At 49.1% G+C, this 14,716-nt stretch overlaps 1 protein-coding gene and 1 long non-coding RNA gene across 2 annotated transcripts; one reads left to right on the top strand and one right to left on the bottom strand.

Annotated features, from left to right (window-relative positions):
- Nucleotide 1: 1 nt before the first annotated feature.
- Nucleotides 2-4,100, top strand: Mocs3 (molybdenum cofactor synthesis 3). The gene has a single exon (XM_005325214.4). The coding sequence runs from the start codon at nucleotides 241-243 to the stop codon at nucleotides 1,621-1,623; it is 1,383 nt and encodes a 460-aa protein (XP_005325271.1). The 5' UTR covers nucleotides 2-240; the 3' UTR covers nucleotides 1,624-4,100.
- Nucleotides 4,101-8,798: 4,698 nt separating this feature from the next.
- Nucleotides 8,799-11,420, bottom strand: LOC144378174 (uncharacterized). The gene is made up of 2 exons (XR_013439795.1): nucleotides 10,989-11,420; nucleotides 8,799-9,396 (listed from the first exon to the last, which is right to left on the bottom strand). It is a non-coding gene; the product is annotated as an uncharacterized LOC144378174 (long non-coding RNA).
- Nucleotides 11,421-14,716: the final 3,296 nt, after the last annotated feature.

Genomic DNA, 14,716 nt, shown 5'->3' with positions numbered 1-14,716 from the left:
GAGGAGGGGGGTGGCCTGTATGACTGAATTGCACTTCTTCCAGGCCCTGTGCGTGATTCAGTTGGAAGTAGACAGGATTCGTGAACCTTTTAAATTGAGTCGGAAGACTTCTTCAGGAAATGCCTACCTATTTGTCTCCTTTACTCAAGTTTATGAAGTTGTTTTAGTTTATTCCAGTCGCTAGGAGAGAGTAAGTCGGATACGGAAGTGCTTCTTAGGGCCATATCCGGAGGGGTCGCCATGGCTGCCCGGGAGCAGGTGCTCGCCTTACAGGCTGAAGTTGCCCGGCGTGAGGAGGAGCTGAGTTCTCTGAAGCAGCGGCTGGCGGCAGCTCTTTTGGCAGAACAAGAACCTGAGCCAGAACGCCTGGTTCCGGTGTCGCCGCTGCCGCCCAAGGCCGTCCTGTCCCGAGAAGAGATTCTGCGCTATAGCCGGCAGCTAGTACTGCCTGAGCTGGGCGTGCACGGACAGCTGCGCCTGGCTGCCGCGTCGGTGCTCATCGTGGGCTGCGGTGGACTCGGCTGCCCGCTGGCGCAGTACCTGGCTGCAGCCGGCGTGGGCCGCCTTGGCCTGGTGGACTACGACGTGGTAGAGATGAGCAACCTAGCCCGCCAAGTGCTGCATGGCGAGGCACTGGCCGGACAGGCCAAAGCCTTTTCTGCCGCCGCCTCGCTGCGCCGCCTCAATTCGGCGGTGGAGTGCGTGCCCTATGCTCAAGCGCTTACCCCAGCCACGGCGCTGGACCTAGTCCGCCAGTACGACGTGGTGGCCGACTGCTCCGACAACGTGCCCACACGTTATCTGGTTAATGACGCCTGCGTGCTGGCCGGCCGTCCTCTTGTGTCGGCCAGCGCCCTGCGCTTCGAAGGTCAAATCACAGTTTACCACTATGACGGTGGGCCTTGCTATCGCTGCGTGTTCCCCCAGCCACCCCCAGCAGAGACGGTGACCAACTGTGCAGATGGTGGGGTGCTCGGTGTGGTAACTGGGGTCCTGGGCTGCCTGCAGGCGCTAGAGGTGCTGAAGATCGCTGCAGGCCTGGGTCCCTCTTACAGTGGCAGTCTGTTGCTCTTTGACGCTCTTGGAGGGCATTTCCGCTGTATTCGGCTGCGGAGGCGCAGGCCCGACTGTGCAGCTTGCGGGGAGCGCCCCACTGTTACCGACCTGCAGGACTATGAGGCCTTCTGTGGCTCTTCAGCTACCGATAAGTGCCGTTCCCTGCGGGTTCTGAGCCCAGAGGAGCGTGTTTCTGTCACTGACTATAAGCGACTTCTGGATTCTGGGGCACCCCATCTATTGCTGGATGTCAGGCCTAAAGTGGAGGTGGACATCTGTCATTTGCCTCATGCCCTTCACATCCCTTTGAAACATTTAGAACGGAGGGATGCGGAAAGCCTGAAACTCCTGGGAGAAGCAATCCAGGAAGGGAAGCAGCGTATTCAGGAAGGGGCTGCACTCTCCATTTATGTGATTTGCAAACTAGGAAATGACTCCCAAAAAGCCGTGAAGATCCTGCAGTCCTTAACAGCAGCCCAGGAGTTAGACTCTTTAATGGTTCAGGATGTTGTGGGGGGACTCATGGCCTGGGCTGCCAAAATCGATGGGTCATTTCCACAGTACTGAAGTGACTGTTGTCATACCTCAAAGATATATTTATTTACATCCTTCCCATAATATGGAGAAGAATCCAGTATTCTTTATCTGACTACATGACCTCCTTTTTATAAGGAGCTTTTTGGTTGTAATGTAATATTAATGGATTATAATACCTTCTCTGAGAACCTCCTTGAGTTTTCAGCATTTAGAGGGTGCCTTGAACATCAGATATAATGTGATAGGATTTTGTGTTTTACTTTTGCCTCAATTGCACTTTTCCACCTCTTTAAATCAAAACTCTAAATCACGTCTAGAATTAAAATATATACTTAGTCTTACTGAGTTGATCACAGATGATATATTTGGTGTCAGTTTATTGTTAATAAGTCTTATTTCTTATTTGGGTCTTATATCTACTTCAAATAATAGAATATATCCTACAGAAATAAATGTTTGATAAAACTATATTATTGTTTGGTTTGCTTTGAAATCTTCTAGTCCAGGCCCTCTTTTCACCCCTCCTCCTCTAATCTGCCTTTTATGTTTAGATTTACTCTATTCTAGTATTTTGTAACAGTGTACAATGTAGGTGTTTTGTTTACTTATTAAAATTTTTTAAATGAAATGGCAGATCATATACCCAGCTTACAATGTATACAACAAAATTAAAAGTAAAAATTTGGTATACTCTTGTATATCAGTGGCCAGCTGAAGAACACATGGCCTGTCAAAGGGGGGCTTTGACCCTCCATCTGCTTGTTGAAGGCAGGCCATAATCATCAGATTTTTTTTTTTTCTGTTTTAAGAGCAGAAATCACAGATGTAATGTGAACTCTCTGTATCTCTGGCAATAAATATACTTTAAAAAAAAAGTTTAAAAACATTGTTGCAGGACAAAAGTCTTACACACTTAACACAGGCCAGGTTTATACACCAATTTGCAACCTCTGGTACAAAGTCTTGTTATTATGAAAGGGTGATATTGTTTAAGAATCACATTCAGAATTAGAATAGTCATCACTTTAACTGTGGAACATTCTTTGAACTCATTCTTTGAACAGGTGTAGTCTTTGTCAAGAGATTGAAACAGGTCACTCTTGACTGCTTCTCTGGAGACCTCACTGAGACCTGGAGTGGAGCCCAAAGGTGGCCAGCTTTTGCCTCTTACCTGTTGTTCAGGGGAAGCCGACTAATGCAGATCTGGAAACAGACTCCTGTCCTAACTTGGGCTGTTGTGGCTGTTCCTGCAAACCTGATTGTCAGTGGGCCCAGGCAACAGAAGCTGACTGTTAAACTAATTAAGTGGGGAAAGGGTTTTTAAGGTGTTGGGAGATGCTTTTGAGACTTTCGGGGACAGACTTGAGGCTGTCCTTCCAGGAATGGTGATCAAAACCATGTGTAGAACTGGACCCAGAACAAACTGCACTGCCCCATCGAGCACTAGAGGAAATTTCGTCCAGGCCATCGGTAATCTTCCTCGAACCAGCCCCTCCTCTCTCAGAAGTCTCAGCGTCTTTCTGCCACAGACCTTTTCAATGAGAGTTGCTCCGTGTTTTTCTTTTCTGAATCATCAGTCAGCAGAGCCAAGTCACATTCCTAATCCCAGCTGATTTAAGCCCCGATGTCTACAGTGGGGAGGCAGAGCTCCAGATCTGTGAAGACTGTGACAAGCAGGGTGCAGTGGCACACCTATAATCCCTGCCACTCGGGAGGCTGAGGCAGGAGGATCACAAGTTCAGGTTCAGCCTCAGCAACAATGATGTCCTAAGCAACTTAGTGAGACCCTGTCTCAATATTTAAGAAAGGGTTGGAAATGTGGCTCAGTGGTAAGACACCCCTGGGTTCAGCTCACGGTACAAAACAAAAACCCATTTGTATGATCATAATGTTCATATAATATGGATACTTTGACAACATTTGTTAAGTTAGAAATAAATGTTTAAAAGGATAAAATTATTTTTAAAGATAATCATGAATATATATATATATATATATATATATATATATATATATATAGTTTTAGATGGACACGATACTTACAATATTTTCATTTTATTTCTTTATTTTTATGTGGTTCCAGGGATCGAACCTGGTGCCTCATGCATGCTAGGCAAGCGCTCTACCACTGAGCCACAATTCCGGTCCATGAGTCATCTTTTAGTATTTTTTTTTTTTTAACTTAATCCACTCCCTCCTACCCTCGATGTTGTTAAGGGTTAATTTATGGGTTTAATTCAGCCTGAAACACTACAGGTACAAATTTCCAAAAGTAACCATTTGTAAGCTTGTTTCTTTTACCCACTCCCATCTTCATTCTGATTATCATGAAGGTACACTCCAAGAAATTACATGTAATCACCAATTCATCAAAATACTACGAAAGGCAAAAAAAATATGGATTAATTAAAAATGGAAAACACAAGATGCACATGTTAAATTGTTGAAGCAGCTTTAGACCTCCCTCTGACCCTCCAGGGCCACCCAAATAAAAAAGACCTAAGTCAGTTTGGTGGTTTCATTTTGCCTTGTGTGTGTTTGTTTGTTTTCTATTTAAGCCTAAGTGTTTCTTCCAGCCTATGGCTGTGTTTTTGGCCTTTAAAAACTAGGAGATATGAGCCAGGTGCAATGACACACATCTATAATTCCATTGACTTGGGGGGTTGAGGCAGGAGGATCACAAGTTCAAGGTCAGCCTCAATAGCAAGATCCTCAGCAACTTAGACTCTATGTCAAAATAACTTATGATCCTTCTGCCTCAGCCTCCTGAGCTGCTGGGCTCACAGGGATCCTCCACTGCACCCATGCACATTTAGTTTTTAAAAAATGTTTAGGCTTTTAAAAGTAACTCATGCTCAGGAAAAATGATTAGATTTTCATGCTCAGGATAAAATTTAAGCAGTTGGAAAGTATGTTCACTAAGTGCTCTGAGACATCCAGGCTATATCCTGGGGCACAAGATCCATAGGAACAGTCCTCAACTGAATCAAATCTGTAGTTTCATTTATAATATTGCACCAGTGTTCATTTCTTGGTTCTTACAGACGTTATCAGGGATTTACAAGATGTTAAACTGGGTCGAGGGTATATGGGAACTTTATCTTGGAAACTCAAAATTATTTCAAAATAAGAAGTTTTAAAATGAAAAATAATATATACAAAATGTGGAAGTCTTCTCTTTCATAACCCTTAGTCTTTCAAGGGCCTTCTTCAGACAGTCCCTGTAATCAGTCTTAATATGTTCTTATACAAGCATATTTGCACATATGCCTTTTTATGTTCTTGAGACAGGGTCATGCTACATTGCCTAGATGGCAGTGATTCCTGACTCGGGTGGTCCCCAGCTTCAAGCTCTGAGTAGTTGGATGTACAGGCTTTTATGCCCAAGTCCAGTGACATACACCATTTTTTAATGTTTATTTTTGCATTGCTGGAATGGATCCAGGGCCTACTGCTACATTCCCCATCTTTACATATATATTTTAGTTGTAGTTGGACCAATACCTTTATTTTATTTATTTTTATGTGGTGCTGAGGATCGAACCCAGGGCCTCACACGTGCTAGATAAGCGCTCTAACCACTGAGCCACTACCCCAGCGCCCCATCTTTATTTTTTGAGACAAGCTCTAACTAATTTGCTCAGGCTGGCCTAGAACTTGTCATCTTCCTGCCTCAGCTTTCCCAGATTGCTGCCTGTCCTGCATGTTCTATTTAAAATGCAAATAGTAACATTCTGTTCACATTGTTCCCGAGGCTCACTTTTTGGTTCCAATTGTTCTCAGTTCCTGTAGACCAACCTCCTTTTTATTAAAAAAAAATATATATTTTATTCATTTATTTTTTAGAGAGAGAGAGAGAGAATTTTAATATTTACTTTTTTAGTTTTCGGTGGACACAATATCTTTGTTGGTATGTGGTGCTGAGGATCGAACCCGGGCTGCATGCATGCCAGGCGAGCGCGCTACCGCTTGAGCCACATCCCCAGCCCCCAACCTCCTTTTTAATGCCATGAATACATGCTCTACAATTTCTTTAATCAGATCCTCATTAATGGACACTTTGAATTCTTAGTATTTCTGCTATTAGTAACAATGCTTCAAATAACATTTAAAAAATTTTTTTTAAATTGGTTCATAAATTGGTTCATAAGTTATACATTAGGATTTATTTTGACATAATCATAAATGCATGCAGTATAGTTTGCTCCAATTAAGTTCCCAGTATTTACCCGTCCGTCCCCTCCTCGTTCCCTGTTTCCTTTCCTCTGCTGATCTATTTACTTACCTTATTTTTTTTTCAAGAATTGGTGTCTGTGGATTTAAAAAATGGTGGGATTCACTGTCGTATATTCATATATGTACATGGGAAAGTTAGGTCAGACTCATTCCATGTTTCCCCTTATCCCGTCCCTCTTCTTTCCCCATCAATCCCCTTTTTCTATTCCCCTGATCTTTCTCTTATGACATTGCCCCCCGTTTTATTTTCTCTCTTCCCTCCAACTTTAGATTAGCTTCTGCATATCAGAGAAAACATTCAACCCTTGACTTTCTGAATCTGACTTATCTTACTTAGTCTAGGCTCCAGTTCCTTCCATTTGCCATTTGATGAAACGTCATAATTTCATTCTTTTTCATAGAGTAATACTCCATTGTGTATATGTATCACAGTTTTCTTTATCCATCTGTTGAAGGGCACCTAGGTAGGTTCCATAGTCTGGTTATTGTGACTTGTGCTGATGTAAACATTGATGTGACTGCATTCCTACAGTACGCCAATTTTAGATCTTAGGGATACATAGCCAGGAGTGGAATAGCTGGGTCATAAGGTGGTTCCATTCCTAGTTTTCTGAGGAATCTCCATACTGCCTTCCAGAGTGGTTGCACCAATTTGCAGTCCCACCAACAATGTATGAGTGTACCCTTTACCCCACATCCTCACCAAATACTTTTTATTGTTTATATTGACAATTGCCATTATGACTAGAGATGAAATTTCAATGTGATTTTTATTTGCATTTCCCTAGTTGCTAGAGATGTTGAACATTTTTTCTTATAACATTTAAATAATATCTTTTTAAAAAGTAGATGGACACAATATATTTTATTAGTTTTTTTTTTTATGTGGTGCTGAGTATCAAGCCCAGTGCCTCATGCCTGTGAGGCAAGCGCTCAACCACGGAGCCACAACCTGAGCCCTGAAATAATATCTTCAAGTTGCTGGGTGCAGTGGGCACATGCCTCTAATCTCAGTGATTCGGGAGACTGAGGCAGGAGGATTGCAAGTTTGAGATCAGCTTCAGCAAATTAGTGAGACCCTGTCTCAATGAAATAAAAAAATACAAAAAGGACAGGCGGTGTAGCTCAAAAGTAGAGCACCTCTGTGTCCAATCCCCAATATCAACTAAATTAAATTAAATCCTATGTCTTAATTTTCATGTCTGTGTACAAAGGCATTTAACAAGCGATAAAGTGCTCACTCTGTGACAGCACGCCTGGTTCTGGTTTTGAATTGATTTTGGCATTGCAAAACCCCCTCCTGAAGAGAAAGTATTAATGTCTCCAACACCAGACAGGGCTGCTTCCCGCGCCTCGCCTACACGGTCCTTCAGACTTTTAGGCGTTGCCAATCTGATGGTTAAAAACGTTTTTCATGGTTGATTTGTGTGTTTATTGTGATCAAGCAGCTTTTCACACATTTAAAGCCTTTTCATTAAAAAACACTACTTATTCTTGGTAGTATTTCTACCAAGTTGTATGCCCTTGATCACGTATGTATGCATATCCTATGGACACATGTGTGCGGTCCACTGTCGTGGGTGTGTAGATGTGGACATGTGTGTGAATACACATCACATAGGACTAAGACCACTGAGGCAAGGGGCGCGTCGTTCTGTAGACATTTATTGAAAGCCTGCTCCGGGCTGAGTGCTGATTGGGCTCCGGGCAAACGTGACGTGGGGGCTGGCAGCCTTCCAGGGGTTCACAGCTCACTTTGGGCTTCGTGGCACTCATGAAGTCTTCCCCACCTGGGTGATGTCATTTAATCTTTTGAAAACTGAGTGAGATGCCAGGAGCCGGCTCCTGTTCACAGGTCCCCTGACGCGTCCTTGCCCACAATAGATTCCCCTGAAATAACCGAGCCGGCAGGGGGTCTCTCCTCAAGGAGAGATCCTGCAGGCTCTCTTGTCCCTCCAGAGCATTTTAGGAGACATTCCTTTGTGTTCTGGGTCCTTTTTCCCGCTGCTCCCAAGTAGTTTATGCACCTAATCATCCTCAGACCCCCCCCCCTTTGGAGCAGGGTAGGACATTGGGAGCCCATCAGCTACCCCGGAACAAGGCTAGTGTCCGCCTGTGCATTGCGCACGGTCTCCTACTGAGGTCTCTACCACTTCAGTGCAGGGTTTTTGGTCTTTTTTGCATACATGGAGGAGTCAGGTGCAGGATAACCGAGTCGTCAACTAGCTGAGGATGTTTCTGGCACACACCGTGAATTCCCGATGAGTGTTTTGAGGTTTTCTGTGTACTCATGATCACGTGCACACCCACAGACGAGTATTTGAGGCGTGGTGTCACATGTGAGTTTCTAGGTTTAAAAGCAAGCACGTGATGGGGGCTGGTTGGATTTCTGGAAGCCAGATACCCGGGTGATGAGTGACCGCCGCAAGTCACACCTTCCCAGGTGCGAGACCATTTTGAAGTTTTGGTCACAGAACCTACGCCCCCATGTGTGATAAAACTGCATAAAAGGAAAGGAAGGGAGGGTTGAGTAGAGCACCCAGAACACAGTTCCCTTGGAAGAGAGGAGGGACGGGACAGGGAAGAGGACCATGGGGTGAGGAGCCCACGATTGCTCAAATCCTGACTTTTGTTGAGTGTAGACTGTAGCTCATGCACGAGTAGCAATGAGAACGTGTTCTATACCCAACATTCAAAAAGGAATTATGGCTGCAGTGGTAGCCACAGGATCTTTGAGGAAGACAGCCATGAGATGAGTTGGGAAAAGAGCATCCTAGGCAGTGGGGACAGCAAGTGCCAAGGCCCTGAGGCTGGAGAGAACATCCCGAGTTGGAACATGATGGGGGAGCCAAGTTGGGCTGGAGCAGAGAAAAGAGAGGAAGGCCAGGCCAGGTCAGGCAAAGCGTCATGAGCCTTGATGAGGGGTCTGGATCTTAGTCCAAGGCAACAGAAAACCATGAGAGAGTGTATTAGTCTGCCTTAGTCTTTATTATAACAAAATACCTTAGGCTTAGTACTTTGTTTAAAAAAAAAAAAAAAAGGCTTCCTCAGCTCTTAGTTCAGGTGAGGACCTCACAGTGGGTGGCATCATAATGGCAGCACTGCTTTTGAGAAGGAGAGATCACATGGTGAGACAAGAAATGACCTCACCCACAAGGATCCTGTCACCACCTAACTTCACCAGCCTGGGGACCCAGCTTCCCACGTAGCCCCCAGGAGACAGACCCTATCTGAAGGCCTGGGGAGGGTTGCAGAAGGAAGGAGGCTGACCCCGTGGTCCTTCACGCGCGGCCTCTGGCTTCTCCGTGGAGGACTGTGGGGCAAGCCAGCCAGGCGGGCCCTTCAGCCCACGGAGGGAGGAAATGTCCTCTGGGTGCTGTTTCCGATCCATCGTCGCTGTGACCAATAAGCTTTACAGTCCCGGGAGTCAGAGGTCTCAAAGTCACGGTCATCAAGGCTGCGTTTTCTCTGGAGGCTCAGGGACGGTCCAGCCCCGTGTTTCCCTGCATCTGGAAGCGGCCTGCATTCCTGGCTCTTGGCTGCCCCTTCGTCACCAGCACCAACCGCCTAACAATTTCAGCAGCCGGCCAGGTGACCCAGGCTCCCTCGGTGCCGGCCCCTCCGGCTCTGCTTCCCCCTCCTCCCCATCGTCTCTTGACCCTCCTCCCTCCTCTCCTGGGGTCCCTGTGTTACCTACGATGACCTACCTGGGCCACCAAGACACCCTTCCCACCTCAAGATGCTTAACCACACCTGCAGGGTCCCCTTTGCCAGGTAGGGGACCATGTCCACAGCTCCGGAGGTTTGGACAGGTGGTCTTTGGGGGCTGCTGGGGTGGGGTGGTAGGAGGACAGAAGCAGACTGAGGGGAGCTGAGTCTCGGAGGGGGCTCTGGATGACCCGGGAGGGGCGGCGGCTCGAGCTTTGGTTTGGGCACCTGGGCGATGAGCCGTGTCCTTGCCCTTCCACGTGCTTCATGTGGCTGATAAAACCACGTCCCAGGGAAGCACTGCCCGTGACGTGCCACGCCTGTCCTCTCTGGAGGATCACAGATCCTCCTCCCGGGGCCAACCAGCTCAGCAGTGGGGACACCGCTCCTCGCACCAAAGCCTGAAGTAAGCTCAGGGCTGCTGACAGCGACCTGCGGGACGCTTCATGGCTCCTGAAATTAGGAATTCTATAGATTCCACACAGGGGCGCGCACCAGTCCTGGCTGCACCGCCTGGTGGGTTCCACAAACGGGACCCACCCTGTCACCAGCTCCCGTCCAGACCAAGGGCGGAATGTGAGGGAGCCCGGGAGCCGCCCTCCACCGGGAAGGGGCGCCACCGGCCGAGATGGGGGGAAACAGGCTTGTCCTCATCAGTTTGACTTTCATTTTCTAAGATGAAGCCCCAGTTCCCCGTCTCTCTGAAATTGGGTCCCACTTCAAGTGCTTTTGTCCCAGTGACCTTTTCCGGGTGCTCACGGGCTTCCTGAGCTGCTGGCTGGCCAGACGCTGAGCGCCACAGCTGGCCCCCGGCCAGGGTCCCACGGGAGGGCAGCTGAACTGGCCGGAAGTAATGCCAGGGGACGGTCTGGGTGCAGCCACCGGGCTCAGAAATGCAGCAGTCCCTCACCCCGCCAGGCCAGCCTCATCTTAGGACGTCTGGGCACCGCTGCCCGTCCAGCTGCCACAGCATATGGAGGGCTGAAGGAGAGGCCCGAGACCGCAAAGCCATCCTTGCCGTTCCATACGCATGAGGAGTTTGGAAGAATGTTCCCTTAGCTTTGGGGAGGGGGGCGGCGCGGCTGATGACCAGAGCCACTCACCCCTGACACGGGGTGGGGGCCGAGGACATTCCTCTCTCCAGCCCCTCAGCCCGGGGCAGGGAGGGTGGCCACAGGGCCCAGATCCAGCTTCTCCCACGTGCTCTGCTTCCTCAAGTATTTTTGAACACTTTTTGTTTGCCACACTGGGGACACAGGAGAGACAGAGGCAGGACGTGTCCCGTAGTCCCCAGAGCTCCCATTGTGGGGGGACAGAAGGCTTGAAAATGGAGGAACATAATTAATTCCAGCAACATGATCTGCAGGGCCCATGCTCAAAGGCTACTCAGCATTTCCATCACCAGCTAAAGACTCGCTGCAGAACGGAAGGGGATACGCTGCGCTGCTCACCGTGACGCTGCACCGACGACGGGGAGAAGAGCCTCACGACAGCTTCAGCAGAGCCTTCAGCCCAGCACAGGCCCTTCTGCGCCGAGGCCCTGTGACTGCGGGGGTTGCACGCTTGTGAAGCTGGTCTGGACATGGGGCAATGTCTGCAGATGCCTTGTCACAACTGGGAGAGGGGAAGGTCTGCTGGCATCTAGTGGACGGAGGCCAGGGATGCTGGCAAACAGCCCACGGTGCCCGGGATGGCTCAGCTACAAAGAAAGATCTGGCCCCTGCATGCCAGCTGTGTCGAGGTGGAGAAATTCTGTTAATTTCAGTTTCTTGATCTGTAATCCCAGCGGCTCCGGAGGCTGAGGCAGGAGGATCGTGAGTTCAAAGCCAGCCTCAGCAATTTAGCGAGCCCCTAGGCAACTCAGTGAGAACTGCCTTTAAACTAAAGAAAAAAGGGGGGGGGGCTGGGGATGTGGCTCGGTGGGTAAGTGCCCCTGTATTCAATACCTGGTCCCCCCCCCCGAAGAAAGGTGGGGGGTTGTTGAGAGGGTCTTATGAAGGCACACAGCCAGGGGACTTGTCTTCCTCTGGAGAAGGCTTCTTGGAGAAGAGAACAGGGACAGGAGCAAAGCATGTGCATCAGCCCAGCCACGGGGGTGCAGACAAGGGTGTTAGGGGCCCGATCCTTAACATCCTTCTATTCTTTTCTGAGGTTTGAAACCAAGCGAGAAAGAGACTCTTGAGTTAGGCCGACCAGGATGAAAACTCCACCCCAGCGATATTTGGGGTCATGGTCAGGTCTGGCCGATCTTGCTGACATGCTGTCCCCTGCTTCCCCACGCACTCCCTGTCCCGGGCTGCAGGCCCACCAGAGGGACAAAGCTGCCCTGCTGCTCACCAGAGCACCTCCCCTCCTGCAGGACCAGGGCGGAAAGAGGGAGGGGCAGAGCACGCGGCAGGCTGCCATCAGCCTGGAGGGACACCAGACGGTGGCTGGCGGGGTGACTCCACCTCGGCTGCCAGGAAGAGAGCCTGGGGCTTAACAGAGCTGTGCCAGGCGCTTCCAGCCCAGTGAGCCAGAGCCGCGGGTCAGGCGGGGTGTCTTTTTAAATCTCCCTCCTCTCCAGCCGTCTTCAACTAGTCCTGGCTTTTTTTTTTTTTTTTGGTACTGGGAGTTGAACCCAGGGGTTCTTTACCACTGAGCTACCTCCCCCGCTCTTGAAAAACTTTGAAGATATTTTGAGACCCTGTCTCAGAGTTGCTGAGGGCCACCTCAAATTGCTGAGGCTGGCCTGAAACTTGGGGTGCTCCTGCTCGACCTCCCAAACCTCTGGGCTGTCCCTGCCTCCTCGAATCCCCGCATCTGCCAGGGAGGAGCGCGCTCAGTGAGTCAAGATGAAGGCTGCTCAGTGCTCAGTGCAAAGGAACTTGCCAGTACTTCTGTCGCCTCACTTTCCGTCCAGCTTTGTTTTCCGGGGTGGCTCCTCAGAGCTTTGCTTGTGAGATTAAATGCTGTCCTATAACAGAAGCCAGTGGAACGTTCGTATTATGAATTCTTGATGACATTCCTTGGGATGAATGAATGTCCCAAGATTCCTTGCCACCAAAAGTGCAAGAAAAATTCAAGTTCCAAGGAATTAGAGGCTGAACCTGAGTCCCCTGGGAAGAAAAAAGCAACCAGAGTCCAAGTTCATCTCCAATTTCTTACTCTGCTCAGGCTTCGCCAGGAGAGGTCCCATGGCACTGGCTGGAGGAGGGCATCCTTCAGCCGCTGCACCCTGGCTGCTCCTTGAACAGGGGCAGCTCCCTTGGGAGCTCAGAGGAGGAACGATCCCCCTGGGCCCTCCTCTTCTGAGTGGCCACGGGTCAAGGAGGCAGCTGGGCCAGCCCCATGGCTTGGCATTTTCCAAGGAATCCAGCCAAGCAGCCCCCAAGCAAGGGATCTCCCTCGACCCCTGCCTGCGGCCCCAGGCCCACCGCATCACTGTTAAAGACCACAGTGAGAACAACCTGGCCCGGCTCCAGCAGGCTGCCTGGGCAGGGTCACCTGTGCCCAACTCGAGATGGAAATCCAGGCGGAACAGAAGCAGAAAACTTCTTTAAAGGTCCAGAAAAGTAAACATTTTGGCTTCGTGAGCCACAGAGTCTCTATCACAGCTACCCAACAGTCCCCTTGCTAATCCTTCGACAACCAGCAGGACCAGGCACCAATAAAACTTTCTTTTCAGGAATGGTGGGGGTGGGCTGTGCGTAGCTGACCCCGGCTGGAGAAACCTGCCACCAACGGGTTGCATTTAGCATGAGACATTTCCAGCGGCTCAGGAGAAAAGCCGGCGGTGCGCACGCCTCCTTCCCCGGGAGCAGCGTCTCGGCTGTTCCTGTCCTCTGTCCGTGTGGACCTGTGAGGGTTTATTTGAGGTCCTTTCCTTCCTACTCAGAATAAGAACCACTGCACATTCAGGTCCCCCTCTGTGGACTTTGTGCTGAACTGTCCTGAGTACTCGGTACTCAGTCACTGTGACTTGCAGGAGAACTCAGTAGGCAGATGCTCCCATTACTTCCCATAAGGAAACTGAGGCCCAGGGTTGTTCCACAGCTTGTCTGAGTCCACACTGCTGGAAAGTGGTGGAGACAGGTTCTGAATCCATGCAGTTCGTGCTAAGACGCGAATCCAGGGCCTCACACAGGCTAGGCAAGTGCTCTACCACTGAGTCACCACCCCGGCTCCCAATCATTGTTTTATTGATACCTTGAGTAACGGGCCTGGAAGGCAGGTCGACCGCCGTGTCCTCGAACACAAACAGAATTCCGAGATACTTGCAACGACTCTAATGAATTATTAAAATATCTGATTTTTATTGGTGACCAAATCATAGAGACTACTTATATGCTGATGCCAAAATGCACTGTGTATATTATAAGTGAAAATAAAGATGTCTTTTTCCTCTCATCCAAGTTCATAGATATCTGTAGACACTTCTGGAAGTCTCTGGACCTGTGTGAAGGACTAGGAATTCATTTCACGTTTCTCTTCTGGTCTCTTCTGGGGAAGGCCAGCTGGCATGTAATGATCTAGCACCGGGATCAACAAGGCCCCTGTGAGGTTCCAGACAGCCAGCACCTCAGGCTTTGCAGGCGAGCTGTCTTGTCCCCTGGGCTCAGCTCTGCGGCCTTCAACAGAACTGAGTCTGTGTCTATATCCTCATAACACTTCAGCAGTGGATGCTGGGATTTGAATTTCCATCTCTTTTTTTTTTTTCACCATTTTTACACAACATGAAATATTCTTCTCCTTTTTATTTTTTTTCCCACCCAGTTAAAAATGTAAAAATGATCCTCAGTTTACGGACCATACCAAAGTCAGCTCTGGTGCGAATGTGGCCCTGGACTGCAGTGTGGCGGCCTCTGTGACATTGTCCTTTGGGCTGGCTCGTTCCCTTCCTGTCATGCACAAGGCCAGTGCTGCTTGCTGGTCTTGCTGGTGGCTTGCTTACTCTCCCTCTGCCTTCTGACCCTACCTGTCATTCACATTGTTTTAGCTCTTGTCTTTGTGAGGTCTCTCCTGTGAGATGCATGAACTCAGCACATCCTGGGTCTGCAGAGAGCACCCCTGAGAATGCGTGTTCCCCGCTTTCCTTCTTGACTTCGACTCTCTCCCCTGGGGGATTCTCAGCTGTTTGGCCAGCCCTGAGCCAGGCTTGGCCTCGGCCTGGGGTTCCGGTGTCATTAGTCTTGTCTTT

Source organism: Ictidomys tridecemlineatus, chromosome 5 (assembly GCF_052094955.1).
Source record: "Ictidomys tridecemlineatus isolate mIctTri1 chromosome 5, mIctTri1.hap1, whole genome shotgun sequence".
Lineage (NCBI taxonomy): Eukaryota > Metazoa > Chordata > Mammalia > Rodentia > Sciuridae > Ictidomys > Ictidomys tridecemlineatus.
The sequence above is the reverse complement of the archived record's forward strand: the minus strand, read 5'-3'. Positions and strand labels throughout refer to the sequence as shown.

What these genes read in the sequence shown, in the direction of transcription:
- Mocs3 (XM_005325214.4), top strand. Translation starts at nt 241, where the DNA reads ATGGCTGCCCGGGAGCAGGTGCTCGCCTTACAGGCTGAAGTTGCCCGG.